Source organism: Ctenocephalides felis, unplaced genomic scaffold (assembly GCF_003426905.1).
Source record: "Ctenocephalides felis isolate EL2017-DRISC unplaced genomic scaffold, ASM342690v1 CF-g0.4_SCAFFOLD_02796, whole genome shotgun sequence".
NCBI lineage: Eukaryota > Metazoa > Arthropoda > Insecta > Siphonaptera > Pulicidae > Ctenocephalides > Ctenocephalides felis.
Genome location: NW_020538950.1, coordinates 4,339 through 16,498, shown reverse-complemented (window position 1 = coordinate 16,498; position 12,160 = coordinate 4,339). Strand labels below are relative to the sequence as shown.

Sequence of the window (12,160 nt, the reverse complement as noted above, 5' to 3'; positions counted from 1 at the left end):
CATACATAGATAAATAAATAAATAAATAAATATGTATATATATATACATATATATACATTAGAAACTAGTCTTTAACTCTCTGTCTATATATTATTCAAGTATTGCCTTTAAAAAACCTCTTCGTATAACTTAACACCAAAACTAACCTAACCTAACCATACATAGATAAATAAATAAATATATATATATATATATATATATATATATATATATATATATATATATATATATATATATATATATATATATAAACATTGCAAACTACTCTACAACTCTTTGTCCACAAATTATTTATATATCACCTTAGAAAAACCTCATCGTAAATCCCTACACCAAAACTAACCTAACCTGACCATACATATAATATAATATAATATATAGATATATACATTAGAAACTAATCTATAACTCTTTGTCTATATATTATATCAATATCGCTTTGGAAATCCTTTTCGAATACCTCAACACCAAAACTAACCTAACCTAACCTTACATATACACAAAAAAATAAATCTACTTACTCGTTTAATGCCACCATCTCGTTAAAGGTAACAGGTTGTGTCCTGAACCTATCAGCAGCCCTTCTTCTAGGAACAGCACCACCTGACCCATTTTCCAAACCACTAGAAGCTCCTCCGACTAACCTGGAGATCCTTTCAGCAATACTTTCAGTAACTGGTGTAGGAGACGATGAGTTATTTCTGGATGTAGATGTCTCGTTGTCTAAGTTTTGATGGTTGTGGTTGTCGACAGCAATCAAAGGCTGGAGATAAAAGTAGTAATAGACATATTAGAGTCGAATAACTTGAGATTGTAAAAGACTTTGGATCTTTCAATTAAAGTCTCGTTAGAACTTGATTGATAGAAATGAGTGGTTAATGGAAAAATGTAAAAGGAGTGATAAATATGTAGGAGATTTATTATTCTATCTTTTACCCCTTGATCATCAGTCATGCTCCGTCTCTTCATCAAAATGCTCGCCAACTCAGAATCAGCAGCAGCAGCAGATTTTGTTCTCTGCAAATTTGTCGAACCACTTCCTCCAGTACTTCGTCTCTGGACAACTTCATTTAAAGCTGCAGCAAGATCCTGTGGAAGAGCTGCACCTTCAACAAATCCCCTTTTTGGAGAATCCCTCCTGGACGAGTTCCTGGACTTCAAAATAGGCTTCCTCGGTTTGTTGTACTCATCAGCCTCGTCACTTTCGGTGGACGATTTTTTTTTTAATATCGGACGTGGGGCTTCCAGGTCTAAAGATGAAGCTGCAGCACTTTCTTCGCTTAGACTCTTTTTTTTCAAAATTGGTTTGACCGGGTCGAAGGATTGGTTGAGCTGGTACTGGAGACAACCTGAGAGAAAAGATGTATATAAAATCCAAAATTGGTTGGTGGCTTATTTTTTTTTTTTTTTGTCTTTACCTTCGGAGTAGGATAAGCCCCCTGAATGGTCACTGGCTTTTTTCAAAATTCCATGATGGGGTTCAGGCGAAGAATCCCTGGATTTATCCCTGTGGTCTTCGGAGTGGCTTCTCCTTTTTAAAATTGGACGCATCACTCCACAACAATCTTCTGTGGATATACCACCTTTGAGAATACCTAAAAAAATACCATAAAAAATATATAGAGAATATATATATAATTTAAATTTGTATTAAAATTGTTCGGAATGAAAAATACTTAACATGTAAACTTTATGTACTCTTGTCGTTTGACTTTGATTAGTATTTACTGAAATGTTATGAGTTGTTGTTGTAGGGTTGATTGGATTGGGTTGGTTCCAAATGTAGATTGATCCACTCTCCAAGGGGTGCTAGATCAGTCCAACCTTGTTCTGGTGCCGTGGGCAGAGCTTAGAGTTTATAATAGAAAATAACAACACTGGTATGAGTCTCCTCAGAACCGTGAGCACTTTATATTGGTATAGGCTGAAAGATGTCTTTACGCAAAGTAGAATACAAACACTGAATCTAAATTCGATTATAACTTTATTTAATCTTTAATAACTTCACTTCACAAACTAGCATAGATTCGTGCTAAGACATACTCTTAATACATCATCACTCGGCTAGACTTTTGACTAAGACATCACTGGTTAATACAAATAATTCTGACTCTATATATTATACATTGTACGTGTCAATTCTAGGAATGGCGTCTTCCGCGTTCATGTAAAGATCTTGGACTTCGATCAACATTGAACAATGAATTCATATTTTGATCAAAAGCACGTATGATCGTGTTATTACAGAACATTACATTATATAAGTACTACATGATTAGATAATTAGATATTTTCTAATGATTTTTAATAAAATTATGTAAGTACTACATATTTAGATAAATAGATATTTTCTAATGGTTTTTAATAAGTATCTAATAATATTGTTTTAGCAAAAACTAATAAGGTTATTACAAAAATAAAAATAAATTTGTTTTTATTTATACTTCGTTTCCTGAATAACTCTCTTTATTATATATTACAATTTCTGAGCATTTTTTACATTTTTCTAAATAACTCTAAAAGTTTGTCTGAGACATCATTTTTTAGTTACTTTAGCAGAAACTAGATAAAATTTACTAAAATTCTATATAAATTGTTTTATACACTTTGATACAAATTTTTTGGGTAGTTTGAACTCGCCCTAACGAATTTTGCGTAAAATTTATCAAAATTCTATATGAATTGTCTTAACTTTGATACAAAATTTTTGAGTAGTGTGACTATAGCCCTAATGTATGTTGCATATTTGCAATACATGGTTTCGGGACATTTTTTTACATTTTTCTGAATAACTCAAAAATTTTGTCCAGGACACTCTTTTTTGTTTAGCTTAGCAGAAACTAGATAAAATTTACTAAAATTCTATATAAATTGTTCTATACACAAATTGCTTTACACACAAATCAAATTTTGGAATACTTTGAACTCGCCCTAATGAATTTTGCATATTTGTATGGTTTGGGGACATTTTCTTACATTTTTCTGAATAACTCAAGAAGTTTGTCCGAGACATTATTTTTTAGTTAGTTTAGCAGAAATTAGATAAAAGTTACTAAAATTCTATATATACTGTCTTATATACTTTGGTACAAAATTTTATTGAAGTTTGACTAGTCCTAATGTTTTTGTGTATTTACAATATATGGTTTGGGAACATTTTTTTACATTTTTGTTCAGGACACTCTTTTTAAGTTAGCTTAGCAGAAACTAGATAAAATTTACTAAAATCCCATTTACACAATTTAATACAGTCTTATATGAAAATTTTGAATAAATCCAATATGAACTCGCTCTTCTATACTGCTCTAGTATAAGTTTGCCATACCAGGCCAGGATTTGTACATTAGGATTGGTACATTAAGATTTTTTGAATAACTCGAAAACTTGATCCAATACACTCTTTTTAATTTAGCTTATTAGAAACTAGATAAAATTTACTACAAATCCATAAAAACAACCTTATATACTCCGATATGAAAATTTTGAGAAAAAAATAACTAGTTTGTACTCCCCCTTATATATTGTTCTGAGGTTTCCTTACAAAGTTTGAGGACATTTTTTACATTTTTCTGAATAACTCAAAAAAATTGTATCTGGCATTCCTTTTTAGTTATCTTAGCAGAAACTAGATAAAATTTACTACGAATCCATTAAAACAATCTTATATACTGCGATAGAAAAAATACAGTTTAATACAGTCTTATATAAAATTTTGAACAAATCCAATGCAAATTTGCATTTATATATGGCCCTTGATTTTCTACACAAAAACTTGGGACATTTTTTACATTTTGCTAAATAGCTCAAAAATTTTAGTTCGGGCACTCTTTTTTAGTAAGCTTAGCAGAAACTAGATAAAATTTATAATATTTCCCTAAACACAGTTTAATTTAGTATATATATATATATATATATATATATATATAATTTTTTTGTATAAATCCAATGCAAACTCGCCTTTATATACTATCGTAATATAAATTTGTCCTACCAAGCCACGATTTGGGACATTTTTTTACATTTTGCTAAATAACTCAAAAATTTTGTCCAAGACACTCAATTTAATTCATCTTAGCAGAAACTAGATAAAATTTACCACAAATCCATAAAAACTATCTTATATACTCCTATATGAATATTTGGAGAAAAGATAACTAGTTTGTACTCGCCCTTATATATTGTCCTAAGTTTTCTATACAAAGTTTCGGAACATTTTTTTACATTTTTTTAAATAACTCAAAAATTTTGTTCAAGACACTTTTTCGTTAAACTTTGCAGAAACTAGATAAAATTTACTACATTTCCCTACGCACAGTTTAATATAGTTATATATAAATTTGTATAAATCCAACACCAACTCGTCCTAATAACATTTCATAATTCTAATCAATTTTCTATACCAAAATTCCGGACAATTTTTACATTTTTTTAATTATCACAAATTTTTTATCCAGGCCACTCTTTTTTATTTAGATTAGCAGAAACTAGATAAAGTTTACTACCGAATCATATAAACAGTTTAATATAGCCTTATATAAAATTTTTGAATAAATCCAATCTGAAATCATCCTTATATATTCATCTTTAATCACACTAAGCTTCCCGTCAAATATTTGTATACGGGCAAAAGTTTCGCTTATAAAAATTCGGAACCGGTTAAAAACCTGTTTACGGGTTGAACTAATATTAAAAAACTTCTTTGAATCTTGAAATTTTATACTAAAATCTAGGTTAGTAAAAAATTGATTATTATTACCGTGAGGTGGTGAATCTCCGGCATAGTCTTCAACTGTGTAGTTAAAGTCTTCATCCTCGCTCCTGCTGGTTTTTCTCTTCAAAATGCCATGATGATGATGATGATGATGTCCTGAAGATCTGGCTGTGATATCCAAAGAACTCCGACGTCCTCTGGTTTCCGATTGTTGAATATTTGTGACTTCTTCCATCGACAAACGTTTTTTCAATATACCTTGACGACTTGCATGTTGGGACTTCTCCGACTCTAAAACCACCCGAGATAAAATTATATATGAAAACACATTATTTACACCACTAACTGTATAAGTTTATTAACTTCCCGTAGGGTAAGTTATTGTAATGGGCCGAAAATCGGAATTGAAAATTTTTACATTTCTCGACGTTTTGAAGGTTTCTGAACGTTTTGGCATACCTCAGAAATAATGGATGTGTGTGTGTGTGTATGTATGTATGGATACAAATTTCCAGTCACGTTTTAGGGTTTATTTGGATGGTTCAAAAAACATTCGATTCCTATTGATAGGGAAAAGAGCTGATTAGTTTTTGGCAAAGACAGGTCCTGCCGTTTCGGAGATACGGAGCAAAGAGTGCAGAAAATAGAAATTGAATTTTTGAGAGAACGGAGTATCCGATTTGAATGATCTAAAAGACATTCAATTAGTAATGATTGGGAGAAGTGTTTATCAGTTTTTGGCAAAGGCAGGCCCGGCCATTTTGAAGATACGGAGCTAAATATGTAAAAAATGGCAGTTTTTGAGAGAATTAAGCGTCCGATTTAAATGATTCAAAGAACTTTCTGCTTGCCTTAACAAAATAATTGATTTTGGAAAAAGAAATTTTGTTCCTTTTTTTTTTTAGTTTTTTGTATATCGAAAATATTTCGGATTTTATTTTTAATTCTGACTATAGTTCTAATATACTTTACAAATAATTTCAACTCTGCAATTCAGTTAATATAATTCTTATAAATATTAGACAATGTTACAATATTTATAATAATCTATTTGAAAACATTCAGTATTCCTCGAACATTTCGTTACGGTACGGGAAGTTCCAGCAATTTGCCATAAGGCACGATGCCATAATTGCCTCAAGACAGAATTCCACTTACATCTAGTTTAAGGATTTATCACCCAATTTATTTTATTTTAGTTAAACACCTAAGCAACCCTAAATTTTCACCTTCCTATCACAAATTCCTGATTCGTAATAATAATTTTAATCTTAATTCGTAATAATAATTCTAATAAGTCAATGAATATTTTGCACTAAATTTTCATTAAAATTTTCTTTATACTCTGTAATTTAGTTTCCTCGTCAGTAGAGTCCATTATCGATAAAGATGTATTTTAAAATGAATAATATTATATCATTACATTACTCTAAAACCACCTGGGGAAAAATGATATATGAAAACACATTATTTACATCCCTAAGTGATAAGATCTTTTATATTTCCGACAAAAGTGAGTTTGAAAAAGGGGCCACTTTCATATGTTTTCACTGATATCTCAGCCAAATGATGTGATAAGTAGTTGAAAATTGGTATATCGTATTTTTTCGAAAAGACCTATAAAATTGCATCAAAACCATTACTAATACACCTTACAAAACTACATAAAATTTACCAAAATTGTGTATATAATGTTTTACACACTTTGATACAAATTTTTTAAACAGTTTGAACTAGCCCTAATGGTTTTTGAATATTTATAATATATGGTTTGGAGATATTTTTTTACATTTTTCTGAATAACTTAAAAAATTTGTCCGAGGCACTCTTTTTAAGTTAGCTTAGCAGAAACTAGATAAAATGTACTATAATTTGTCATAAACCGTTTTATACACATTGATAAATTTTAAACATATTGAAAAAAAAAAAACTTTGAATAGTTTGAACTCGCCCTAATGTTTTTGTGTTTTTGCAATACATATATGGCTTGGGGACATTTTTTTGAATAACTCAAAAATTTTGTATCGGACACTCTAATTTGATTAGCTTGGCAGAAACTAGATAAAATTTACTAAAATTGTATATAATGTTTTATACACTTTGATGCAAAAATTTGGAACAGTTTGACTCGCCCTAATGATTTCTGTGTATTTGCAATATATGGTTCACTTACAACCCTAAATTGTCACCCTCCTACCACAAATCCTTAATCCGTAATAATAATTTTGTGGGAGTTGTTATGATTATGATAATATATCAAATTAGAAACTCCCAACAATAAAAAAATATATAAATTTATTAACTATAAAAATATTTCGATATCAAAAATATACATGACATGTCCGATTGTTTTTTACAAATCAAAAACAGCCTGCTTGATATCGCCACACACTCCCTGCCCAGTGTTGATCTCACAGTTTAAAAAAAAATACAGGGAAACACGTTATAAAAATGTGGTGGGAAAGCAGATTATAGCAGACCAGTGTTGTAATACTGGTCAATTATAAATTTCCATGTTTCGTCAGCAGATCCACCGTATGTGGTGATTTGACCTGCCATCAACTCCATATTCTGCATAATGTTCTCGATCTAATGGGTATTAGTTATATCAGAATAACTTAATGTTTAGAATGCATAATTTATGGGTACAGTTTCCATTTCTGCAAGCGTTGCATTCGTATCTGATGAGTTCCGATCAGAGAAAGAAGTTGGCTCTTTATCCAAATCAGGATCATTGGTTTCTTTGACATAAGAGTCCAGAATTGTGGAATCCAATAAATTATGTCAAATTTTGTTTTGATTCGTCGTTGTCACCGATAATGGGAGGTAGCATTATAAGACGATTTGTTGAGTTAACAGAGAAAGAGAGGTTGAATTGCATTCCAATGAGAAGTTCAGGCTCCAAATTATTTTTTCTGTCAGCAATAAACACTGAGGTCTGGGTATACCAAATGAGTAACCTCGGAAGTCTGATCCAGATAGTAAGTGCGTTAACTATGATGGATTGGACTGGACATACCTTATAGGACGTCACTGAAGACCAGTGATTATGGTGCTGCGTCAAAATCAATTTTTCTTAAATCTTCGAAAAATAAAACTCCTTTATCTTCATCTCCATCGTCGTGAGTCACCAATGTGGGAGTTGTTATGATTATGATAATATATCAAATTAGAAACTCCCAACAATAAAAAAATATATAAATTTATTAACTATAAAAATATTTCGATATCAAAAATATACATGACATGTCCGATTGTTTTTTACAAATCAAAAACAGCCTGCTTGATATCGCCACAATTTTACTAAACGAATCATTTTTTATCGCGTTTTCAGTCAATGAATATTTTTCACTGAATTTCGATTAATTTTTTTTTTGTTCTCTGCATTTTAGTTTCCTCGTCAGTAGAGTCCCTTTTTTATTTGTTTTAGTCACTGTACTCATGTTTTAGTGTGTTCGTCAGTAGAGTCCCTTTTTACACTTGTTTTAGTCATAGTACTCCTTTTTTATTTTAGTTTGCTCGTCAGTAGAGTCCCTTTCGTACTTTTTTGGTGTTTGCTCGTCGGTAGAGTCCCTTTTGTTGTCTTTTTTAATTTGTATGTCAGTAGAGTCTTTTTTCACTTGTTTCAGTCTTTTTGTTGTAGACTTTATTCTCTTTATTTTAGTTTGTTCGCTAGTAGAGTCCCTTTTTCATTTGTTGTAGAGTCCTTGTACAATTTTCTAGTTTGCTCGTCAGTAGAGTCCCTTTTGTACTCTTTTTCAGTTTGCTCGTCAGTTTTTCTTGTTACAACTTTGTTGCCGCCACTATTATAAAGAACTCGCCTTATAAAATCGGCGGCGGCAAAGTTGTACGCCCAAAAAAATTCTAGAAAATTTAATAAAAGTCGAGAACGGCTGAACCGATTTGGCTACTTTTAATCTTGATATATTCGTCATAGTCTAGGGAAGACTTTACACATGAGAAACTATTTAAAACTTGCTTGCAAAATGCAGATTTCGCATAATGAAATAGGAAAAATGCACAAAAGTGAAACAGATCATTGACACCAGTGAATAAGACATCAAAGTAAAATTTAGACTAAAACTTATTTTATCTACTACTTAGTTGTGAGTGGCATTTTGCCTTCAGTCAAGTTGTATAATAAATAAAAGATTAAATTTAGCAATTTATAGAAAATTTTCGGCTTCAAAAGTTTTTGCTTGTATCTTGTTGATAAGAAGCATTTATCGGGTTTTAAAGAGCTCCTAAAGTCTTACATTCAAGAAAACATGGGACAAACTAAAATTTAGCCTAAAACTTAATTAAAAACTAAAAAACTAGTTGTAAGACATACAATGTCGAAAGGCCAAACAATGTCTCGAATTGGATTATACTATGGGTAAACCTTGAAGTTTGGTTGTACTGGCGGCAACAGATATTGATGTAATAGTCATATATAAAAGAGTAAAGTTTGGCGCTATATTGCTTTTACACTCCTTCAAATGTTCAAACCACTGATCCACCATAACCCTACACAAGTTAAAAATGTTGGTTTTATCTTATAAGGTAAAATAAAGTTAACCAAAACTTAAAAAATTAATTTCATAATTCCTTTCCACTTACTTCTGGTGAAAACGTGACAGGCAACGTACAAGTACCACTCTTCCTCTTCAGGATGGAAATAGGTTTCTGTTCCTCAACCTCGCACATGGCAGCAACCTGGCTCTTCCTCTCAACCGTAGTCTTTTTTTCACCACTTGTAACCTTAGAAGAAACCACTCTCCTGATCTTCAATTTTTCGACTTTCAGAAGGGCATCCTTCGTCCTCTGGGTGAGGACGTCTACTCGGTGGTTCTCCTGGTGATCATGACTGGTGGTGGATTTTAGGGTCGGTGATTGGTTTTCTGGTTGTGGTCGTTGGGTTATTGTGGGGCGATGGTGGTTTGGTTTGCACAGGCTGGTGCTTCTTTGAGGTGAACGGCGGTTGGTGGAGGAGCTGGTGGTTGTAGTGGTATTGTTGGTGGAGGAGCTGGTGGTGTTGTTGGTAGGGACTAGCAGACGTCTGGAGCGGCTTCTGTTGCGGTCGTTGAAGTCTAGAAAAAATGATAAAAAGTTGATTTAAATAATGTTAATTAAAAGCATTTCACAAGTTTTTAATTATTTTTCATAATTGTTATTATTAACACGTTGATCGCCACGATGATATAATAATTTTTTTCCATGGTAACTTTATTAAGGTATTTAGTCCGAAATGCATCAAGATTACTTAGTGTATCAAAAAATTTCTTTGTCAAAATTTGCAGCCATTTTTTATGTCACTGATATATGACTGGCCCTACACTAATTATTTCATCACACAAACTTTTTTTCCAACAAGCAGTGCTAAGTATATATGCCCGATATTTTGAGTGTCTGACACATATGATAAAACTTTTTTTCTCCTTCTACCAAATCGTGTGTATTTGACTTGGCTCACATAGTACTTTATAGTGTCAGACCCATATGGCTGACATGGTATATTTCAATTTTCTATCAAATCCTGTATTTCAGTCACAGATAAATAAAAGGGACTCTACTGACGAAAAAGTCGGGAAAGACTCTACAAACGAACAAAATGTAAAAAAGATCAAATGAGACTCTACTGACGATCAAACTAAAACAAGAGTACAAAAACTGAAACAATTGAGAAGATATTCTACTGACATGAGAACAAACTAATGAATGAGTAAGAAAACTAAAACAAGTAGAGAAGGGACTCTACTGACAAACAAACTAATAAAAGAGTACAGCGACTAAAAGAAACTCTACTGACGACCAAAATGAAATAAAAAGTACAATGACTTAAACAAGTGAAAAGGAACTCTACTGCCGAAGAAAATATAACAGAGACTCTTCAAACGATAAAATGAAAAATAAAATCAAAAAGGACTCTACTGACGAACAAAATGTATAAAAGACTAGAAAGGACTCTACTGACAAGCAAAATGAAGAACTAATTCGGAGGAACTCTACTAACGAGCAAAATGTAAAAAATAAATAAAAAAGGACTGTACTGTTGTTCAAAGGGTAAAAATATTTGAAAGGACTTTACTGACAAACAAATGGAAACTAGACTGAAAGATAAAATAAATCCTAAGATCGTTATTTTATAAAAATAAAAAAATAAAAAAGGGACTCTACTGACGAGCAAAATAAAAATATTCAAAGAACTCTACTGAGAAGCAAAATGTAAAAAATATCGACAGAAACTCTACTTACAAGCGATCTGATATAATATTAAAAAGAACTCTACTGACAAGCAAATTGATAAATTATTAAAATGCGAACAAAATTGAAAAGATTCGAAATAGCTGTACTAACGAGCAAAATGTAAAAAAAAAATGATTCTACTGACAAGGAAAATGTAGAAGAATAAAAAATAGAAAGAAATAAAAGAAATATAAAAAGAAACTATTGACAAGCAAAATGTTAAAAAGTTCGGAAAGAACTCTACTGGCGAACAAAAAGTAAATACCATCAAAAAGGACTCTACTGACGATCGTACTAAAATAATTACATTGACTGAATAATGAAAAAGAGAATTCTACTGATGAGCAAACTAAAAGAAGAGTCTAAAATAAGTATAAATAGGACTCTACTGACGAGCAAAAGGCAAAACAAGTCGAAAAGAACTCTACTGACGAACAAAATTTAAAAAGATCGAAAGTGATTCTGCTGAGTGACATAAAACATAAATATAATATTAGAGCAAGAGTAAGAAAAACACTGGATGTCGTCTATAGGCGACACACGTCGACAAGCAAAAAACCATCTTCAAAAAACCAAACCAAAAAAAAAACAACCACCTTTTATAATTTTAACTTCCCGTAGGGTAAGTTATTGTAATGGGCCGAAAATCGGAATTGAAAATTTTAACATTTCTCGACGTTTTGAAGGTTTCTGAACGTTTTGGCATACCTCAGAAATAATGGATGTGTGTGTGTGTGTGTGTGTGTGTATGTGTGGTGTGTGTGTGTGTGTGTATGTGTGTGTGTGTGTATGTATGTATGGATACAAATTTCCAGTCACGTTTTAGGGCGCACGGATCAACCGATTTGAATGGTTCAAAAAACATTCGATTCCTATTGATAGGGAAAAGAGCTGATTAGTTTTTGGCAAAGGCAGGTCCAGCCGTTTCGGAGATACGGAGCAAAGAGTGCAGAAAATAGAAATCGAATTTTTGAGAGAACGGAGTATCCGATTTGAATGATCTAAAAAACATTCAATTAGTAATGATTGGGAGAAGTGTTTATTAGTTTTTGGCAAAGGCAGGCCCAGTCATTTTGAAGATACGGAGCTAAATGTGTAAAAAATGGCAGTTTTTGAGAGAACTAAGCGTCCGATTCAAATGATTCAAAGAACTTTCTGCTTGTCTTAACAAAATAATCGATTTTGGAAAAAAAATTTTGTTCCATTTTTTTTTTTTTTTT

At 31.6% G+C, this 12,160-nt stretch overlaps 1 protein-coding gene across 1 annotated transcript; it reads right to left on the bottom strand.

Moving 5' to 3' along the window:
* Window positions 1–522: 522 nt before the first annotated feature.
* Window positions 523–9,784, bottom strand: LOC113381307 (the record flags this gene model as incomplete). Its single annotated transcript, XM_026620256.1, has 5 exons — window positions 523–764; window positions 938–1,350; window positions 1,420–1,596; window positions 4,758–5,013; window positions 9,315–9,784. Coding segments are annotated over 5 exons (1,558 nt in total), but the record flags the coding sequence as incomplete, so codon positions are not given.
* Window positions 9,785–12,160: the final 2,376 nt, after the last annotated feature.